Below are 23,030 nucleotides of genomic sequence, written 5' to 3'. Positions count from 1 at the left end.
TTACTGTCTTGTTGGAAGATAATATAAGTGTTAAGAAATCTTGAGGTGTGTGCTAAGCTAGATATATGCTAATGGTAGCCCTATATAAGTTTGTAAAATAGATCTATACAATTTCAGTAAGAATATAAGCTTGCAAGAAGTATAAGTAAAAGATGCTAGTTGTAATCTAAGGTAGTCCTAAGACATGTAGTTATAAGCTTATAATAAGTAAAGATGCTAGTTGTAAAAGATGAAAATAAGAAGTAAATAATATATTTGCTAAAGTAGTTCTATAGTTTCCTTAAGGAGTATAAATAAGTAGAGGTTAATCTGTTGTATGTGAAAGTGTAAATGTTGAATGTGAGTCCAAATGCTTTGCAAGATATGTTGTTATATGTGAGTTTGTGAAAAAGTGTAAATGTTAGTGTGAGTCTATTCTTAATGTGCATGGTGAAAGAACCTGAGACACAGAAGGTAGTGTCCTAGTAGACTGCAAAGCAGGCAGTCTGAGTGGTTTCAAAAGCTCCAGAAGCCGCTAAGAATGGTGGACGCCAGAACCAGCACAACAAAGCATCCGCAGCTGAGATCCGTGGAAAATCAATGCAACACAGAAAAACCTGAGCTAACAGCAAAAACGGTGCAGTTTAAAATATTACTGTAACTAAAGTCTCTGACTTAAGAATGAAAGTTGCAGAGACGCTTGTTTGAAATAAAATTGTTAACTGCAGAAAATTTTGGCTGTAAAAACGTCTCTTCATATTTGGAAGTGAAAGCCTGATACCAGAATTTACTTTTTTTGAACTTTCTGAACTTAAATCTTTTTGTAGTTTTATCTCATTTTTTTTTTTTTTTTTTTGTTACGGATTCCTTCATATTTGGATGTCTCATATCAGAATTTATCATTTGAATTTTGGGACTTAAATGAAATGAACAATAGTGATTTCATTGCAATGGGATGATTTTGAATTTACTTATGGTAATGATCTAGGAACTGTTTTCTGGAATTAGTTGTGTTAAAAATGGAACTGTTTAAATGAAGAAATTTATTGTTTCTACTTAGACTCAAGATGCAGTTTTGTGTACGTATATATGCTTTATTAACTGGTGATTCATGAATTGCTTTGTGTTACTAATGGAACTGTTTAAATGGAAAAGTTTGGGTTTTCTAACTAGGCTTGAGATTTTGCTTGAAAAAATATAAAGGGAGAATTAATATTCCTTAGTCTATTTAATTAAAAAAATTTATTTGAGTGGACTAATGTTATGTTTTGTTAGTAAGAAAAGCAAATGGGTATACTAGGAGATTACTTCAAAGTGTAAAGAGTTTTATACTTCAAAGTGTAAAGAGTTTTATACTTCAAAGTGTAAAGAGTTTTACTAAGAAACTGCTTTTGGATGTTTTGCCAAAAGTTTTCAAAGTATTAATGGTTAGATTGAGAATATTGCCTTTCAATGCGGGTTTGTAGGAATTGTGAAAGTTTGGGTTTTCTTCTAAGCAGGTTTGAGATTGTTTTAAAAGGAGGAGTTACGAGTGAATATGGTTGAATTACGTTTGCAGAAATTACATTTAACCTGTTGATATTAATGCACCTGGTTTTGTGGAGTTAAGGAAATATTTAAGTTTGATGTGAATACATCAGAAGTGTTTCCTATGTTCTGTTAGCACCATTTATGTTAATTCAAAGGTTCTGTTAAGAGTTTGCTTGGAGTTGTAAGATTGGGAGAATTGTATGAAGGGCATATAAGCCAATCCAATCTCTTCGTAACTTTCTACTTCTTACTCTTAGTTTTCATCACTATCTCTATTAGAAAGATTCTCTTAACTAGACAGGAAGTACGCAAATCATTTCTAAAGTTCGGAGCTTATAGACAGCTTTGATACTCTGAAAGTTCTTGATATACTGAAGCAAGTGTAATTCCTTAACAGCTCTCTCAACTCTGGGATTTAGTGGCTTCTGTTGCTATGAATTTCCTATGTTTACACTTTCACATATAACATACTAACATCTACTTATTTATACTTAAACTATAGAACATCAGTTTACAGCAAACCCAAAAGAAAGAACAAAGAAAAACCTTGTGAGAATATTCTGTTTCTGGATTGTTTAGCTAGTCATTCCCTAACAGTCAATTTCCCGACAGAAGAAGATAGTTGTCTAAATTGGAGTGAGGTTCCAGACCTCCAGCTTTGAACCGGTCTGGAAACATTGCTGACACTTAGTTACAATTGTCTCAAACTCCAGCAGTCTGAAAGCCTCATTATCCTCTTACTATCCCCAGACTGCAAGATGGAACCTTAGTATCAGGAAGTTTGATTTAGCTGGTTTTCATACTCAAACTCCGATACAATTTTCCCCCTTCTTAATTTTTAAAGCTGTATTTGCCATGAGTTCTTTAACAATGTTGATGTTTCTGATATTTTTATTAGCACAATATTTTCACCAAAACTGCTACTATTCAAAGGAGTCAAGAACACAGATGTTCTTTCATGAAACATATACTTAATTAGCTTACTCAGAGGAAAAGCATTTTCAGGATTTAGTATTTTCTTCATTAGCTTTAACCCCTGATGTTAACAGCTGTGATATTTAGCATTGATTTCTTAAAAGGAACTTTCAGGTGAAGCAACTCTATTTTGTAAGACAGCTAGATTTTCTGAACTTTGTTTCCCATCTATAAAGCAGTCATTTCTTTTCGAATGCCTGTTTCCTTGTCTGCTTATTAGATTTGCAGAGGAATCATTCATTGCAGGCTGTTTGTTCAAGGCAAAGAACTTTTTAAATGTCCCATAAGTTTCTTCATATCTAAAACCATGTTCAGTTTATGGACTGCTTTCTCTTGCTTTAAGGATTTTAAAGTGGCTTGTAGATAAACGGTTTCTAGTTAGAGGCTGTCCCTTTTCCCAAATTCATTACTTCAGGATGAGGGTGAAATTCCCGTTGAATTACTGTAAAGCTCCTAGCAAAAATTACTTACACAGCTATTAGGGAAAATAAGGCATTTTCGCAAAGGTGCCCAAAATGGCAAATCTCCAAGTTCCATATCCCTTTTTTCATTGAAACTGACATTCAAGAAATTCTAGACGATTTTCCTCCTTTTTAATCTTTTAAAAGCTGTATTTTAAGTTTACTATGAATGTATTTTCGAGCTGACAAAAGTCTTTCAGGGCAATTTCATCATCTTTAGCGGAAAAACCTTTTCCAGAATGCATTTCTCTTATAGCAGTCCTTTATTGCAAGCTACCTTATGGACTCCGTTTCCCTTAGTTCTTTTTGGGCCTGGGATGACTTTCTACAGGCTCGCTTTCAAAGTTTCTTGCTTTTGCAACCTGAGATTTGAATAAGCGTTTTAAGTTTTCAATTATGGGACATCAGGAGATTTCTGCTCTAAGCTGGCTTCAACAGGTATCGGCTGTTTTATGGGACACCAGACCCGAATCAGAACTGCACCTGCCTCTTAGTACGCGTTTGAGGTGGGCACTTGACAGCACCTTTCCTTGGGGTGTTTTTCCTTAGCCAGTCAGTGAAAAACAAAAGCATTTACAACAGAGCGTTTCCACAGCTCCTTCAGAAAGACTGTCTCCCACTGATCTTATTCTCATTTTCCTTGTTCCTTCCCCCGAAATGCAGAGCTTCAGATATCTCAGGCTGCAGCTCTGCATCTCTGCTAGCTGCCTTTGGAGGTAGGGGCTTTTTTTTCTCCCCCAGGATCTACCTCAAATTCTAGCAGCTTTCCTCAGATTTTGCATTTTCTGGGGGGAGGAATCTGTCCCTTCCTACGTCTTCTTCAGAGAGTCTTTCTCCCAGACAGCTCCCAGTTTGGTCTCAGTTTCTTCCCTCTGCCCCAGAAACATTTTCCATTGCCACAGTGGCAGCTTTTCTGCTTCTGAAAGTAGGGGCTTTAGTCCGTCTCTACTTTCAAGGTCTGTGTGGTTTACGTACAGACTGAAAATCAAGATTCTGCTTTTCTAACAAGGGAGATTTTTGCCAGCTCTAAACTCGAATCAGGCCTTCACCTGGCTCAATCCCCCCCCCCCCCCCCCCCCCCCCCCCCGTGGGTTGCATTTGTTTGTCCTTGTGTTCAAGGACAAAGCTTATGCAAGAGGCAGACACCCCTTAGGGCTACACTCCATCATCTCACCAAGAGTCAGTTGAAACAAAGCTTTTCTCATAAAGATGATTTCTCTGATAGAAAAGAAAGCTTTACTCCTGGATAGTTCTCCGGTTTGCCCTACATGGGCTCTTTCCCCAGACAGCAATCAAACTCGACAAACTGCAGATGCATTTTGGCTTCCCTGCTTTCCCTGATAGGAAAGCTTTTCCCAGATTTCTTTTTGCAGCTGCGGACCTGCCAAGCCAGGACTGGAAGGAAAGTGGGCTACTGTGCCGCTCCCCCAGCTTTAGCTTTCTGCATTTGCAGTTCCCCCGGGTCCTGCACCTTCCTGCCTCAGCTGTGTTCTCCAGGAAGTTTACAACTGCAGGAACCCTAGTATCCCCGAAACCCACTTCTTCAATTCAGAGAGGCTGGCCAGTCGGGTTGTTGGTCAGAAGTGAGGATACAATGCTAACAGTTTGCATTGCTTCGGGGATCTATGCATTAGGGTAATTAGGAGCACCTTTTCATTCTGAAATGCTCACTCACAAACCAAAACCTGGATGCCTCAGCTCAGCTGTAACTGAAAGGCTTGGCTTTTTTACTTTGCTCAGGAAGAGTTTTCTGCCCTTTTGGGCTCCTTAAGGCTCTTCACCCGCACTCTCCCAAGCATTTCCCTCAGGGTACTCAGACCCACCGGCTTTTACTATCTTAGAAGAGAGGTTTTTAGGAACTCCATCCCTGCCTCCTGCGTTGCAGGAAGGATTTTTAAAGCCTGAAAGACAGAACTTAGAGAGGTTTTGCTGTCTGAAGAGGTTTGTTTTCCCTTAGAGCTAATCTCAGGTGATTCTAATTTTTGTCTTTCTGAGAAAGTTAAAGGCTTTAGTTTTTAAGTTTTTTAAAAGAGCTTTCAGTTTGAGAGAGAAAGATTAAGGCTTTTTAGAGAGTTTTTTCCCCAAATTTTCCAAGAAAAGCTTTTAGTTTAAGAGAAAGATCTTTTTTCCCCAAGAAAGAGAAAGACCAACTTTTCCCAAAACTTCTGAACTTTAAAGTTTTTGGCTTCTTACACCTCCATTTTTGCCTCAGGGAGAAATCACTTTCTCCTGCTGCTTGGACTTAGTATTTCAGCTGTCCCCAGGACAAAAGCTTCCATAGGAAAATTTTTTCTTCCCAATAAGCTCAAAGAAGAGCTTTTTTATTATCCATAAAACTCAAAGATTTTTTTTCCCAGTTTGTGTTCATAGCCCCCAAAGTTAGAAAATTGAAGTTTTTCTGTCTAGTTGCCTTACTTAATTTTTTCTACATGATCTTACACTTTTAAGTTTTTCCTACACTATATTACTACACTATACCTTACACTTATTTTTCACATATAGAAACTGAGAAAGGGATAGAAGATAGAAATTTTGATAGAAGAGATTTTTGCACTGCAGCATCGGACATCCTTCCAGTCCGTTTTTTCCTTTTCTCTGGATAAAACCCCCTGCCTCATATATATATATATTCATTCCATAACACCAGCATGCCACTTTCCACTGGCAGGACCCGACTTCAACACTTTTGCTGAAAACTTTGTAATAAAAATATTTTTTCCTTTATATTTAGTCACTATTACTTTGTCTTTAGCCCCCCACCCCCCCGCCTCCTTTTCTTTATCTTTAGTCCCTGTTCATGGCACCATTCTGTGGGGCGTTTACCCACGAACCCCACAGTTCCCCAGAGTTTTCTTGAGTGCGAGCAGCAGGAAATAATACATAGAGGGATTTAGATTGCGGAGATAGACAGAAAATATAGAGCCGCCAAGGGGTGGAGGAAAAGACCTCCCCCAGCACAGCCAAGTGCAGACCATCTCAGACACCTGCACTCAGGCCCGTGGTCCTAATCATCCTCTCTATGAGGACCTGCTGGATAAAGCCATGAGGAACCTGAAAACGGGCTCTCCCACATGGCTCCTCCTCCAAATTTAATTGCCAAGTCCTTTTTAGGGACTATATTAAAAGGACCAAGCAGATGCCCTAACAGGCTGCTCAGTCTTCTCTAAGAGAATAGGCCTCAATTTCCGTTTCCTGAGCCTTGAGCAAGTAGTTTCTAGGAGGGCCATGAAGAAAAGACAATCAGTGATGCCCCTGCCAGCAGAGACAGGGAGATAGGACGCACCAAGCCTGGGCCACTGAGCCAGCCCCCACAGTCAGTACATGCTAGGCTAGCCACCCTCCATAGCAGCTCAAGGACAAAACCTGGGACTTGTCCAGGCCTGCCCCAAAATGGAAGACAGTAACCCCAACTAACCCTAGCCAATTAAAAGTTACTAACTTGATTGCCACTTGCATAAACCAATCCTGAGTCTGTTCCTATGTAGTCTGTAGACCCCAAGACCCCTCCCCCTTGTTTTACCCGTATTAAAAACCCTGCCCCATTGCTACTCGGGGGCTCTCCTACTCTGCTGCTGCATTAGACCCACAGAGAGGCCCGAATTAACTCGCAACAGTAAAAAGACTCTTTGCTTTTGCATCAGATTTGGTCTCTTGGTGGTCTTTGGAGGACTCTGGATACAACAATAACAAGAAGGCAGAACCTATTTATGGTGATATTTTATTTGTGCTGAAATGTGATTTTATTTGTATGTTAATAAATAAAAGTGCCTGGGGGTCAGAGCTAATAACAAGCCATTTAACAGAAGTCTGGCAGAGATAGCACATGCCCTTAATCCTGATCGCATGACAGGCAGATCTCTGTGTGTTCAAGGACACCATCAGTATGGAGACACATGCCTTTAATCTCAATACCAACCACAGATACCTGGAGGTCTGTATAGACAGGCAGTGATGAGGAGGTCATATGGTTGGGTTCACAACAAATGACAAGGCAAAACAGGAAGTCCAAAAAAAGACACACAGGCAGTAGGTCTCTTTCTCAGGGGAAGGACAGCAGCGGCATCGGGTGGTAAAAAGGTGGTCTCAGCTTTTGGCTACTGCTCTCTGATCTCTGGGCTTTTAACTCTGCATTTGGCTCTGTGTTTCTTATTTAACAAAACTGTTCAGAATTACATCTACACCTATTAATGTCCCTAGTATTTCATTTTACTGCCATCTGTAGAGAGCTGCGTGTAGCCGCACCTTAAAGATGGCGCTGGCTTCCACCCTCTGCCTTCTCGATGGCAAGTACTCTTTGTGGTAAACAGCTCCTTATTTGGCTATGGCTGGATTTGTGTGCCGCTGGCATATGTGTGGACCTGTGGATAGTGCCCACGTGGCTGTCTGGGGTTGGTAGCCCAGACCTACTTAAGGGCTGGGAGAGGCTTGCCCGGGGAGAGACGTCGCTACTAACAAGGTCCTGAATAAACTGCTTAAAGAAGAGCTCTGGTGTTGCGTCATCCTTGCTGGTCGAGGCGGTCGCAACAAGTGGTGGCCTGTTACGGGGAATCTACCACGTCTCTCCGTGGGGCTCAGAACTTTCTGCAGTCAGGGGGTATACCGGTAAGTCCTCAGATAAATTGAGGATCCACGACAAAAGCGGGTTTTTTGCTCTCTCCTGTAGACAAAGGGGGAGCGGGACAGTAGAGCCACGACTATAGCGGACGGGTAATTAGAATAACAAAACAAGCAAGTGAAACCAGAGGGCTGGAGCTGTTCGGTAAAGGCTCCGAGAAACCTCGGAGAAACTTCTCAAATTGAGGAAGAAAGGATATACTAACATGGGCGCTTCCTCCTCGCACCCAATTTTTCTGGCTCTTAATGAGCTGCTTCTAACAAATTGAAAATTAAAAAAAGCACCCTAGAACGGTTTCTGGAAGAGTGTGATATTGTTGCTCCTTGGTTTGCAATTTCGGGAAGTCTTACAGTGTCTTCCTGGGAGAAATTGGGAAGAGACCTAGACTTCGCCACAGAGCCAGGCACACTTAAGCATGGGGTTAGACCAGTCTGGAAACTAATAAGAGGATGTTTAGAAGATCAGAGATGCAGTGAAACGGTTGAGAATGGCCAAACTGCTCTGGAAATACTGCAGGAAGAAAGATCAAAAAAGGCAACCTCAGAGAAAGCAGTACCTGAAAAGGCAGAGTCAAGAAAGAATAAAGAGGCAAAAGATGAGGAAAAACATACAAGTTTATATCCTAGCCTTTCTGAGTTGGAAGACTCGGGTGCTTCCGATCTCTCCGACTCTGTCTTGGATGATGAGGATGTTGAATCCGTTTGTGAGTTATTGCAACGAGTGAAGGTTAGAAAGAAAGGAAAAGAGAGAAGAGGATCCAAACAGTTAGAAAAGGGCCATGAGAGCATGGTCCCTTCTGCTCCCCCTCCGTATCCTGGAGCAATGAGGGCAGAGGGCGGAGTGTCTTTTAGTTCTAGAGTATGGAGAGAAGTTAGAACGGAAATGCAAGTTGCATTCCCAGTATTTCAGAATCCTCAGAATCAGAGATATCATGAACCTCTAGATTTCAAGATTATCAAATCATTAGCAGAGTCTGTCAGGACATATGGTATTACAGCTTCCTTTACAGTAGCTCAGCTGGAAGCTCTGCATAGGCATGCTATGACTCCATCAGACTGGATGAACCTTGCACGAGCCTGTTTAAGTTCTGGTCAGTATTTAGATTGGAAAGCCTTTCTGATAGAGTTAGCTAGTGAACAGGCTGCAGCTAACAGGGCTGCTGGTGGAGGCCAAGCTGCTTGGGATATGGATATGTTACTTGGACAAGGTAGATTTGCAAATCAGCAGAATGGGTATCCTATCCAGGTTTATGAGCAAATTAACAACATTGCTACCAGAGCTTGGAAGGCATTGCCCAATAGAGGAGAAGTTAGTGGTAATCTCACTAAAATTGTCTAAGGACCTATGAAACCCTTCTCAGACTTTGTAGCTCGCCTAGTGGATGCAGCTGGAAAGATATTTGGTGATCCTGATACAGCCATGCCATTAATTAAGCAGTTGGTTTATGAACAGTGCACTAAGGAATGTAGAACTGCTAAAGCAAAAGGGACTCTGTATCGCCCCTGAGAAGGTGCAACAGAGCAAAGTTGTCAATTATCTTGGCTCTAAAATAACTAATTATCATTATCATGCCACAAAAGGTAGAGTTAAGGAAGGATCATCTTTGCACATTGAATGATTTTCAGAAATTATTAGGAGATATAAATTGGATAAGAGGAAGTTTAGGAATGGCCAATTATGAATTAAAACCATTATATGATATTCTAATTGGAGATGCAGCCTTGGATTCACCGAGGCAACTAACCAATGAAGCCCGAGAAGCCTTAACAAAATTAGAGGATAGGCTACAAAGGGCTTTTCTTCAAAGAATACAAAATAATGATGATATTACCCTGTGCATTCTGCCTACCCAGTTACAACCTACGGGGATTTTATGGCAAAAAGGACCCTTATTATGGATTTATGCTAAAATCTCACCTACAAAATCAATTGAGTATTATCCTACTGCTGTAGCATTACTTGCACAACAGGGTATTCAACAGTGTTTACAATATTTTGGAACATCACCACAAACGCTAGTTGTTCCTTATGATTCTACTCAAGATATTATGTGCTGCCATAGATGATTGGGCAATACTGCGTTGTACCTATCCAGGACACATAGATTGCCATTATCCTAAACATCCACTATTAACTTTCTTTAAAGAACATCCTGTAGTTTTCCCTAAGGTAACTGCTTCCCAGCCCATTCCAGGAGCAAGTGTTATATTTACAGATGGGTCTAAGACAGGCTGTGGTGCTTATATGGTGGATTCTACTGAACCTGTAAAGCATCAATTCTTGCCAGGTGCACCCCAACAGGTGGAGCTTTCAATAGTTCTTGAAGTTTTCAAGGCTTGTCCGTTTGCATTTAATTTAGTGTCAGATTCTAGTTATGTTGTTAATGCTTTGAAAAGCCTTGAATGTGCAGGGCCCATCAAATCTTCTAGCCCTGTTAGCTCATTGTTTGGCCAATTACAGAAACTGATCTGGCAACGTAAGAATCCCTTTTTTGTGCAACACATCCGCGCACATACCAGTCTGCCAGGTCCATTGGCTAAAGGCAATGATATAGTGGACCAATGTACTAGACAGGAATGGATGTTTGTGGCTTCTGCCATACAACGAACACATGCTTTCCACAAAGAATTTCATGTTAATACAAGAACATTACAACAAAAGTTTTCTATCTCACGTGCGGATGCACGAAAGATGGTACTAGATTGTCCCCAATATGTCATTTTTCATCATCCTTCTAGATTAGGAGTTAACCCTCGTGGTCTGTTCCCCCTAAAAATATGGCAAATGGATGTTACACACATCTCTGAATTTGGACGTGTCAAATACGTACATGTATCTGTTGATACCTGCTCTGGAATCATTCATGCCACCCCAATGGCAGGAGAGAAAGCCTCTCATGTTATTGCTCATTGCTTAGAAACTTGGGCAGCATGGGGTAAGCCTCAACAGTTAAAAACAGACAATGGTCCTGCATATACCGGACAGAAGTTCGCTTCCTTCTGTCAACAGATGAATGTGCAACTTGTACATGGCCTACCATATAATCCACAAGGTCAAGGCATTGTGGAGCGTGCTCATCGCTCCTTGAAGGAATTGCTTCAAAAACAAAAAGGGGGAATAGGCTATGGCCGTACCCCTAAGGACAGACTCTCTCTTGCATTATTTACCCTGAATTTTTTGAATTTGGATGCTTCCAATTGTTCTGCTGCAGACAGGCATCATTGTCAGCACAGTCCTTCTAAAGGAATGGTGAAATGGAAAGATGCCTTGACAGGTGTTTGGCATGGACCCGATCCCGTGCTGACATGGGCACGAGGTTCTGTTTGTGTTTTCCCACAGGATCAGCAAGACCCGGTGTGGGTTCCTGAGCGCCTCATGAGAAGAGTCCATTGCCAAGAAGAACATGTCTGTGCAGACGGTGATCTCCCTGTTAGCGCTAATGATGATTCAGCTGGGAATGACGGACCTAAGATGGGGGATACTGTCAGTGTTCCCGAGACCAATGCCAGTCCGTCATGATGCAATATTATTCCCACGGCTATTCAGTAGTAATAAAAGTATGGATGTTCCATACCTCCCTATGGACCCAGAGGAAGCTCCTATAGGAGAAAACAGGTCTTTTGATTTAAACGGAACTCTGTTTCCAAATTGTCAGAAACAGATCAAATGTTTCCCCATGCGTCTTGATATATAACCAGACGGCTGGATGGTTTGATTTGGCTGGACCAGGCCCTTGTTTTTCAGCCAATGCCTCTTGGGTGTCTGGATAGTGGCCTGCTAAAGTGTTGGGAAATGATACACCTGGTCAGCCAAAATGGGCCCCCTTTTGTTGGGGTCAAGATGGAGGGAACGTCTGGCCCTGGACAGGTTGTCAGTCTCGTACTGTGATCTGGGCCAATCAAGGGAAGAGTTTCACTTTTTCTCCTGGAATAAGCACAGACTTTAATCAGACTTTTGCATAGTAATTACAGTGAGCAAAATCCCTCTCAGTTGTCTATTTCTAATCCTTTTGATAATTGGCTATTGTGTGGCATTAATGGAAGTTGCATGAATTTAGAGCCCCTAGTTATGATTGCTGGGGGAGTGCATGGGATTAGTCAGTTCTCATGGAGTAGCTCCAAGCCTTGGGGCTCCTGGGATTCTGTGCCTGGCCCGTTATCCACAGACATCACTGCCAGAACTGATGCAGGCTGTGCGTATGATGGAGTTAAGCCACTCGCTAATATTACTTATAATTCTACTCCAGTTTGTATGTATCCTCCATTCTTGTTTATAGTGAGCAAAGAGAGGCCTGTATCTTGCCATAATACCTTTTTTTATACTCAATGCTGGAATGCTTCTAAATATGATTATGCCATAATTACCCGTATGCCTCGCTGGGCGCCTATGTCCGTTGATGCTCCTAATGCTATGACCCTGTTTAGACAAAAAAGAGATTTTGGCATTACTGCCGCCATTGTTACAGCTATTTCCTTGGCTGCTGTTGCAGCCGCTACAGCCGCCATTGCCATGAGTCATACTGTACAGACGACACAGGCCTTGAATAATCTTTCTGCCAATGTGGCACATGCTCTGGATGTGCAAAAGGGCATCAATGCTCAAATACGAGGAGGATTGATGGTGGTCAACCAGAGAATTGACCTGGTTCAAGAGCAAATTGATACCCTCTGGCAGATTGCCCAACTCGACTGCCAATGGAAGTATGAAGGGTTATGTGTGACTAGTGTCCAATATAATAATTTTACCCATGCTGCAGATTTATCTAAAAGGTTGTCTAGTTATCTTTTAGGCAATTGGACCGGAGAGTTTGATAACCTGATGGACCAGCTGAGGGTGGCTATTGTCACGGTGAATTCGACCCGAATGGATACCGGACTGGCGGAGGGTTTATCTTCTTGGATTGCTACAGCTATGGATCACCTGAAGGAGTGGGCGGGAATAGGAGCCCTAGTAGGCTTACTGGTGCTCACCTCCCTAGTATGCTTGTGGTGCATTTGTCGCATTAGGATCTCACAGCGTCGCCATGCAGCCATGATTATCCAAGCCTTTATGGCCATTGAAGCAGGACAGTCCCCCCAAGCCTGGTTGGCTACTTTAAAAGATATTTAGGCACAGGATGCGAGGCCTGCGCACTGCACTTGAGGCTAAGATATGCTGACCTCAAGAAGAGCAAGTCTGATTGCATGTGGGTTAGTACCTTAACTCCCACCTCTGTGAAAAGGGTATCGGACGGGTCTAGTGTTCTCTGGGTGGACGACGCCTGGGCAAACATTAGTACATGTTCCATTTTAGCAGAGATCAGACCTCTACTCTTGCCTGTTGCTTTGTAAAACAAAAAGGGGGAAACTGTAGAGAGCCGCGTGTAGCCGCACCCTCAAGATGGCGCTGGCTTCCACCCTCTGCCTTCCCGATGGCAAGTACTCTTTGTGGTAAACAGCTCCTTATTTGGCTATGGCTGGATTCGTGTGCCGCTGGCATATGTGTGGACCTGTGGATAGTGCCCACGTGGCTGTCTGGGGTTGGTAGCCCAGACCTACTTAGGGGCTGGGAGAGGCTTGCCCCGGGGAGAGACATCGCTACTAACAAGGTCCTGTATAAACTGCTTAAAGAAGAGCTCCGGTGTTGCGTCATCCTTGCTGGTCGAGGCGGTCGCAACAGCCATCCACATCCTGAGCACTATGGTTCTAATTCAGTTAAGCCAAATCTACTGCCCTTGGTAAGAAGAAAGGTGAAGAGAGATAATTCCAATTGAGAGACCTTACAACTAATTTATTATACTAGGAAATAATTTCATATGAAATGAAAGAAAATATAATAATAAAATATACCACCTGCATCAGCTGGCAGTCTTACACAACCCAGGACCATCTGTCCAAGGGTGACACAACCCACACAGTAAGCTGCATTATCCCACACCAATCATTAATCAAGAAAATGCTCACATACATGTCCACAGGGCAATCTGACTGATGCAATCTTTAAATTGAGAGTCCCTTTTCCAAGATATGTCTAGATTTGTATTAAGTTGACAACTAACAAACACTATTTGTGTGGCAAAAGGAACTATGTATATATTCATGTTTACATTTATTTATATACATATCTACGTATGCATACACAGAAGTATTTATATAAGAAGTAATTTTGTAAGGACACACACACAAAAAAAACTAGTAATATTGCTTCTAAAGAAGGGAAACGAACAGTTGAGAATTCTTCAATCTTTTGTATTGTCTGAATTTTGAACCATAATAATTGATTAGCTAGTCAAAACAACAAAATTAAATTTAATCAGCCGTGCATACCAATACAAGTAGGAAGAATACTGAGCAGATCAATTTCACCTCCTTTAATTTTTAAATGTATGCATTGAGAGGGGAGGAGGGGAGGTAGACAGAGGGAGGGGGAGAGAGGGGGAGAGAGAGAGAGAGAGAGAGAGAATGTGTGTGTGTGTGTGTGTGTGTGTGTGTGTGTGTGTGTGTGTGTACACTAAGAAGACAACTTGTGGGAGTTGGCTCCTTTCTTCCACCATATAGGTAGGTCATGGAGATTGAACTAAGGTCATCAGGCTTGGTGGCAAGGGCCTTTACCTGCTGGTCCATCTTGCTGGCCCAATTCAAATATCTGAACAGGAATGAGGATATAGCTTGATGGCAGAAGCACCTGCCTATTATGCACCAGGCCCTGGGACTGATCCTTAGCACTGGAGGGGAAAACATCTTGAACAATTCCCCATTTCCAAACTTTTCACCTTAACATTTAAAGTTTTGCTACAATATCATGTTGTTTTAAGTAGGTCAATTATGCTCCAGAAAAAATATACTTCAACTCTAGTCAAATTAGAGATCTTCCTTTCCATTTTTCTAAGAACTATTACAAATAAACAGTGTTGGACACAATACTATGAACCACAGATGAAAACTGTCAGAGTCCGTGGATTTAAAACTGCATCAATCAGATCAAACACACACTGACAGGCACTAAGCATTAGCTGTTTCAGATATTTGATAGACAGGTTATTCCAGAGGGAAACATTAGGAATACATGACAACAGATGGCAAGAAATTTTCTGGTTCTGTCTGCAGGCAAAATCTATACACATGGTTTTTCCAAAACAATAGAAACAACATCAACTGTAGCAAGGGGTCAAGTGCCTACTCAGAGAGGAAAATTCTCTATTTTTCATTACTGAGAATGAATTAGAAAGCAAAATTGAGGACTGCTACTATTTTTTTTTCACAGTATGTGTTTTGTTTTCTCCTCGGTAAATATATCCAGACACTATCCAAGGAGTTTGTAGTAGAAACTACCACCATACAAAGAAAAACTTTATATGCATGAAAAGATATCATGTCCATGATTTAAACAAGAAAACAGAATAGTGTAAAACCTACTTGGAATACAATGTATTATTAATATGACCTCAAAAGAACTTCTGTGGTTAAGTTCCACAGCCTTTATCAGATTTCTAGCAGACTTTTTTCTGTGTAAAAACCAGTTTTTCCAGAAAATAGATTACTCAGGTTTCACCAGAAGAGACCACTTTAAATATAGATGACATCTAGATCCTTGAACTAGAAACAAGTAACTACTCTTCGTGTTTGGCTGTGGCCCATCATCTCTACTTGCTATATTGAAAAAAAAAAAAAAAAAAAAGCCCATCATTAAAGGTTAGACGGAGTAGGGCTTTTAAGCCTTCACAAACATTTCCGATGTGATTTATGTAGCAATAAAAATATTTCTGCTTCTCGGAGATCTTACAGGAGAGAATAAAAAATTGCCCGGGGTATATAACGCAGTTGGCAGCCCACCAGCCTAACAAAAATAAAGTCCTGTAACCAATCTCCAGGACCCCTCCCCAAAGTTACATTAAATTATTAAAGTAGTAAAACTTTTAATACTTTACACATGGAAACTGTGTCAAATCATGAAAAGAGAAGCAATACATTGTTTTAGGGTAATCAGCTGTTATTCATTCATTAAAATATATAGGTAAGATCAAAGGCATCTAATCTATTTAAACAACTGCTTATCCAGAGATTGCCTTGTCATTTTATGATATCCAAGAACTGCTTTGAGCTACACACAGGTCCTCCCCGTTAACATTTTAATGAGATGAAGGTGCTTCACGTGCAAACACTTGGGTGAGTATCATCCATGCACTCTACTGAGTACCCCTCCAGGTCTCCTCGCTCCCAGTGAGTTCACCACTCTGCCTATCACTGCTCCCCACAACGAGCCACTCACCTCAAAGACACGGGAATTGAGTCAGAATAACAGTGGCGACCATAAACACCGGTCTAGCTAGATGCGGCAGTGTCTTCCTATGGGACTTAAGGCAGGGGCACCAAGGTGCACTTCGAAAATGACATGCTGGAAGAGAAAACAAGTCTGTCTTCCCCAGCAGCCGCTCGCAGCCCAGACTGCGACTCCTACACCTGGCACGGGTCTCTGACTGACGCGTCGGGCGGGCCAGGCACACGCCCGTGCCACGGGTCCTGGCTACGCGGACGAAACAAACACAGCGGTTTCTGACCCCTTGGAAACGGCAGCGGCGGCACAGGGGGAGTGCCGGGGTACCGCCCCCAACTTCCCGGGTCCAGGTGGCTCGGCCAGGCGCGGAGCCGCAGCGTGCGGGACGGGGAGGCTACCTGCCGCCCGCGTCCTCCCGCCTCGCCACGGTGACCATGGATTCCCGGCTGCGGGCTACAGCACGGGCTCAAGGTAAGGACTCCGCACGTTGCCGCCCTAAAGCCCTGGGGCTAACGCTGTAGAGAGAGGAACCGCCCGCTGCTCGTCACTGTCGCCGGCGTGTGACGTCAGCGCGCAGGAGCCGACTTGGAGCGGTGCTGCAGGGGAGGAGCCGGAGGCGCGGTGGGGCGGGGCTAGCCTGACGAAGCGAACGGGGCGGTACCTGCAGGGCGGGGCGGAACTAGCGGGGATGATGGGGGCGGGGTTTCGGGGAAGGGCGGGGTTACGGTGTAGGCAAACGGGTAGGATCGGGCCTGCTGCCTTGGAGGACCTGGGAGGTGAGGGGAAAATCTCAAGGAGGCGGGATCAAAGGGGCGGGCCTAGAGGAGAGAGGAGCCGGGGCCAGAGGGCGGAGCAGAGGATAGGTGCAAACTAGGAAGGATGGATTGGGGGCGGGGCGAAACGAGTTGGGCGTGGCTAGGGGAGTAGGGCGGGATCGGGGAGGAGGAACTGGGGCGGGGCATCAGGAAGGGGCGGGGCCATCGGAGAGTGATAGGGCCTCCGGGGCTAGGCTACCCTGGAGACTTGAGAAGGCTGAAATGATGCTAGCAGGGAGGTGTGGACAGGGGGCGTGACGGATGGGGAAGGGCGGAGCTTCAGGGTTGCCACTCCAAGAAGGGAAGGAGCCTGTGATTCAGAAGGAGGGTGTGAGAGATGAGTGTGCCAAGAAGAATGTAAAACTGGAAAGAAGTGGGCTGAGTGAAGGCGGGAAGTTCGCTGAGGAATCTCAGACTGAATAAAGCATATTCATAACTTTCCCACACAGGGTACACAGATACGGCACTTTGAGTGAGTGCTCGTTACTTAACTGAGGATGCCACATATACACAAATAATTTTCCTTTAAATAAAAGCCTTTAAAAAGTTATTTTGAGCCGGGCAGTGGTGGCTCACTTCTTAAATCCAACACTTGGGAGGCAGAGGCAGGAGGATCTCATTAAGTTCGAGGCCAGCCTGGTCTACAGAGTGAGATCGAGGACAGGCACCAAAACTACACAGAGAAACCCTGTCTCAAAATTCAAAACAAAAAAATAGTATGTCTTTATTACTTTAGTAAGCTACTTTGTGCAATTAATAAAAGGAATCATTTTTTTGTCTTTAATTTTTAAAATACAAATCTATAATACAGTTTTCTACACCTTTACATCTACTGTGTATTTAAGTTTTATACTGAAGGTAGTATACAATAGACTAAAAATCTTTCAGTGCAGGATTTGAAACAGGTGAGAACACACTGAGTGTCATCCTGAGTAGCTTTACTCAGTACTTAGTACCTCCTAGGATAATCTGGAACAGCTAGAAAGTCCATACTTGAAGAGGAAGAAGATTGTGTCTTTGTATATTACCACAGTTGCTGTGTGTTGAGCTTATTGTGTGTTGTATGCAGATAGAGTGGAGAGACTGGACAGACTTTGCCAGAGATCTGAGGTCAGATGGTTTAGATAAAAGAAGTCTACCTCCTCTTTCCGTTTTTCCCATTCTTCCCCACCCTACACACTCAAGACAACTTTTCTAGATTCAGGAGTTTGTAAGTATTTCTAACTTGGAAACAGACAGATTTGGGGCTTCTTTGCCATATTTGGGGCTTCTTTGCCAGATGGTGACCACCAAAGCTAGTACACTAGAAAAATAAATGTTGAGATTTGGCGCTTCAATTTTCATGCAGCTACAAAAGACTGTTTTCTTTCTTTCTCTCTCTCTCTCTCTCTCTCTCTCTCTCTCTCTCTCTCTCCCCCTTTACTTCTAATCTTTAGCCCCATCCAACCTCAGCTAGCAGGAATTTTGCTGTCTAAAGTACAATTCCAGTTCTACCCACATAACACTATCTAGCAAAGTGACAGGAAGACAGTGCCAACTACTAATCTAAGCAAATTCATTTTTTAATGCCTGCATGAAGAATGACTGGTCAGATATGTCTGAAGATAATTCTTTTTAACAATGGTTCTCAACATATGGGGCATGACCCCCGAGGGGAGGTCAAACAACCTTTTCACAGGGGTTGCCTCTTCCGGGCCAAAAGTTTATAGAGATTCAGCTGTGTATTAAAGCTATACTTTGACCTGCCAGTGGTCTGTCAAAAGGCAAGCCATTTATTATAAAATATTTGGTGTTATCCAGTTTTTAATATTTCAACTGTCTTCCACTACGAAATTCTTGTGTGCCCATATACCATTTGGCAAACAGCTAAGCTTCCCAGACCTGCTGAACATCTAGGTAACTAACTACCCTCCCCCACCCCCCAGCCCCCACACCCCACCAATATCTGGTGGTTTCCCTTTTTGGTTTATATACCCCTGTACTAGTTAATGTTTCATTTTTACAGCATAAATACTTTTGATTATTAAGAACTCCACTGGATATTCCTTTTAAACAAAAGCAGTTTTGCTCCTGGGAACAATCTAGTAGTCTTAAGTGTACAAAAATAAAGCTTTCAACCTCCATCCTCAGTGCTCACTTCTGTGCACAAACAATATGAATAGTTTCTGAACTTCATTTACACTTCTACTCATCAAGAATACTCATGAATGTATGCTTGGTAGTCCTAATCTTTTAAAGTGTGTACCATTAAAATATGGAACATCCATTTTATGATATATTGGACACACATTATACACAACTTGGATAAATAATTTAACAGTAGATCCTGAACATCTCTCTAGAGAACACCAAATTCCTATCAATATAAGGATCTCATGATCAGCAGACTGAGGAGGTGCCTAAGGGGATAAAGAGCTTGCTGTGAACATGAGGACTGGAGTTCAGCTTTCTAGATCCCATGTAAAAAGACTGGATAGGCTTGTTGGATGCCTGTACCCCAGGCATTCAGGAAGCAAAGACAGGAGATTTATTGGACATTCTGGCTAGCTAAAATGACCAGAACCAGTGAAGTCCATAATCAGTGAAATACCCTGCCTTGATAAAGCAGAGGGCAATTGAGGAAGATAATGTCAACTTCATGCCTCCACATGCACACCTGTGAACATGTACACCCCTTGCATGTGTGCCCACAGATTCAAACACACATGCCACACACAAATATACTTGCAAAATATTTCCATGATATGGATGTGTTGCTAGGATTCTAACAGCTCTTTTGGGGGAGGGGGTGAGAAGGCGCTACATCAACAACACAGACACCAGAAGTCCTTTGAAAGCAAATAACAAACTCATTTATTCAATAACAGGGAAGGCCTTATTTACTCTCCTTCCAGGACCCAATCTGTGTGGTCATCCTTCATTGGCTGGGCACAATCAGGAACTCTGACAGTGACTAGGAACTCTGACAATGACCAGGACCTCTGACAGTGATCAAGAACTCTGACAGCTCCTGTTGCTAGGCCTTCAGGCCGACTCCAGGTTGGCTCTTAAGGAGTATGTTATAAGCATGGCTTGGCAACTAATTTAAGCTCATTTCCTCAACTCTATGGGCCTGGCCTACTACATATCCACCCTTTTATTTTATTACATGGGCACTTAGCTAGAGTCAGAGTTCTTTGCTCCAGCCTGGTTAACCCACCTCAGCGGGGGCTTAGCAACTGGACTGTGCCTATCTTAGGTTGACTTGCCAATCGAGCTCTTTCCCATCTTTGACTACCAGCCCTCGAAGAGCATCCATCCTTAGGGAGGCACCCAGGGTGGGGAGTGTCAGGCAGTTGCTTTTTGAATTTCAGAAAGCCAGGCATATATAACCTCCTGTGGAGGACTATGATTTGGATGTCTAAGAGCCATTAACGCCTATAAAGTCACCTTAGTGGCCACCTGTTATATTTGGATGTGGTAGGACACACTTAAAAAGGAGAAAGATCAAAAGCACCACTCTTCCAATCAAAACAAAAGTGAAATCCAGGAGGGATCCAACAGCCTCTTTATATCATGCCAAACCTTTTCAAAAAATAAAGAGTGAAAGGCCATAAGCTATGCTCTTGTCTGATTTAATTGAAAAATTTCATGTGTTAGCTGCAATGGATAATATAGAAACTTAGCTGACCATGGGCCCTTAGTATATTTAGCTAGCTCCTGGCCTGATAAACTAATGTTCCTCATTTCAAAAGGCATCACACAAAATGAGGAAAAACAAGGCTCCACAAGTCTTCAGCCTTTAGAGGGGCAATAGAAGCAAGAAATGGAAGTATATACATTACCCATCCTGGGTGATTTTCTCCTTGGTGAAAGCAGGCTGATCTAAGAGTATACATATTGGTACATCTCTTGCTGGGACCCACATTGGCATAGTGGCACTCTGAGGAAAAATACAAGCATACCCTCTCTCATGGGTTAGCAGCGGGGCTGGCAGCTGCCATTGGAGGGAAATAGGATCTCTCCATCTCACCAGGGGCAGGAGCATGTTAGTGCTTGTAGGCTGGGCTGAGCCCCTTGTAGGGCCTTGAGGGCCAGGTCTGAGACCTGGTGCACAGGATGGACATATACCCCATGCCCTGTAAGCATATCATAGGCCACCTGGACATTAAGTAAGATGTTCATCTAGGCCTGGGAGTCTGCCTGATCCTCAGAGGCTGATCTCCAACTGAGAAAGACTGCAGGCTCCAACACAGCTTTAAGCAAATGATACCAATCGAAATAAGTTTGTAGCTGCATGGACCATTGAGCAAGGACCTACTGAAAGTAGGGAGAGTCTGGGCCTGACTCATTGGCTGCCTTCCTGCTGAGGGAGAGATCAGCTATAGGGGAGGGAATCCAGGGCTGGTCTTTGGCATTTGGGCCCTTGTTGACTGGGAAGGCTTCCATGAGTCTATAGACTGACAGTGGTGCAGGCTGTGAGGGCTGTCAGACATCTGGCACCATGGAAGAGTGGCCCCCTCCTGAGGCAGGCTGGTATTGGGGTAGATCGCCACAAGAACACTGCGGTGGAGGGGTAGCTGCCAGCGGTGTTGATGGACCAGAGCGGGTGGCAGCACGTGACTTAATGACAGCTGCCTTCTCTCTGACAGATTTGGCAGGACCCAAACTGACAGCTACATTCTCCTTGACAGATTTCTGGGGGCCCATACTAACAACTATATTTACCTTGACAGATTTTGCAAGACACAACCTGACTGTTATGTTCTCCTTGACAGATTTCATGGGGCCCAAACTGACAGCTGTGTTCCCCTTTATAGATATCTTGGGGCCCAAACTTGCGGCTGAAGTTTTGCCTTGTCCCACCTGGTCTGCAGCTGCTCAAATCCAAGTAAACACACAGAGGTGTATATTAATTATAACTGCTTGGCCATCAGGCTTTCCTACTGACTAGCTCTTACACTTAAACTACCCATTTCTGTTAATCTGTATGTCACCACATGTTCTGTGGCTTTACCTGTGTGCCATTACATGCTGCTCCCTGGACTTCAGGCTGGCATCTTCTGACTCAGCCTTCTTCTTCCCAGAATTCTCCTTGTCTGCTTATCCCACCTATACTTCCTGCCTGGCTACTGGCCAATCAGAGTTTTACTTATCAACCAATGAGAACAACATATATTCACAGCATACAGAACATCCCAAAGCACCTCCCCTTTTCTGTCTAATCAAAAGCAAGGTTTTAACTTTAACATAGTAAAATTACATATAACAGTTAAAAGCAAGAATTACAGTTACAATATCTAGTCTATTTGTATTTGGCAAAATTAAAGAAAATATCCTATCTATCTTATGAGTCTAAAGTTTCATATCTAATTTATGTATTATCATAACCAAGGAAAATAATAACTATAACTATCTAGTCTTCTCCTACATCAAAAACCTCAGAAGAATACAATATTACCTAAGTAAACAGAAAGAACATTGTAAGCAACTTCCAAAAACTTAGAATGGCAGAGAAAGCTGTCTGCCTGGATAGTCATCCAAAGTTCCTCTGTAATGTTGGGGCATCCATTATCAGCCCACAGGTCTAGAGTCTCTCAATCATTTTACTCTGTGTCCTGTAGAATGTTTGGCAGTCTCCTCTCCAAAGCAGGAACCTAAAGGGCCATTTTGCCTTGCAAAGTTCAGTGGTCACCTTCCTATGGATCCTGCATGTCCAGTCGATGTAACATTTTGTCAAGTAGTCCAGGCAAGAACAGTTTCTTGCCCAAATGGCTACTTTTGCCAAGAAGAAGACAAACCCCATATGGAGGGAGTGTCCTCAATGCCCATCAACTTCTCTGAAGTAAATCGGTGCTGCCAGGAGCAGACATGTCTCACTGTCCAGGAAAGCCTAAGTTTTTAAAACATTTTAAATGCCATATTCTGTAGGTTTTTGAAGTGTTTGAAGATTACCTACCTAATTGAATTATATCTATGTATACCTAGAAAACTTAACATGACTATAAGTTTGATTATCATAGAAGACTAATTATTAATCTGTATTTCTTAATTATCCATTACAATCTAAATGAGTTACGTAAACATAATACCTCAAACGAGAGTAGAAATATATATACAGTATAACAAAGTTAAGTTCAAACTTGTATCAATAAACTAAAATCCATAGCAATGTAAAACATTTCAAACAAGTTGTTCCTCTTTAAAAGTAGCTTCAATAATCTACCCTTTTATCCTATCATATCTATATTCTACTCTTCTTTTTTTTAAATAAAAACAACCTCACAGCATTTATTGTCACCTGATAATAACATAAGGGCCACTAAAACAATATGAATAAATCTCAGACTGTGCTCCCAGCAGCAGACACCTTTAAAAACACTACATGTCCTCCTCTTCAACTTCTCCAGTGCTTGCCAGGTT

At 42.6% G+C, this 23,030-nt stretch overlaps 1 protein-coding gene across 1 annotated transcript in view; it reads right to left on the bottom strand.

Annotated features, from left to right (window-relative positions):
- Nek1 (NIMA related kinase 1) overlaps positions 1 to 20,792 on the bottom strand; it is a 139,517-nt gene extending 118,725 nt beyond the window's left edge. The window contains exons 1-4 of the mRNA XM_036209437.1: positions 20,641 to 20,792; positions 16,352 to 16,582; positions 16,021 to 16,266; positions 11,925 to 11,976 (exon numbers count right to left, since the gene is read on the bottom strand). Coding sequence (XP_036065330.1) covers positions 11,925 to 11,976; positions 16,021 to 16,266; positions 16,352 to 16,582; positions 20,641 to 20,792 — 681 coding nt within the window. The remainder of the gene's footprint in view (positions 1 to 11,924; positions 11,977 to 16,020; positions 16,267 to 16,351; positions 16,583 to 20,640) is intronic.
- Positions 20,793 to 23,030: the final 2,238 nt, after the last annotated feature.

This window comes from Onychomys torridus, chromosome 17 (genome assembly GCF_903995425.1).
Source record: "Onychomys torridus chromosome 17, mOncTor1.1, whole genome shotgun sequence".
Taxonomy (NCBI): domain Eukaryota; kingdom Metazoa; phylum Chordata; class Mammalia; order Rodentia; family Cricetidae; genus Onychomys; species Onychomys torridus.
This window is presented reverse-complemented; position numbering and strand designations above follow the sequence as displayed.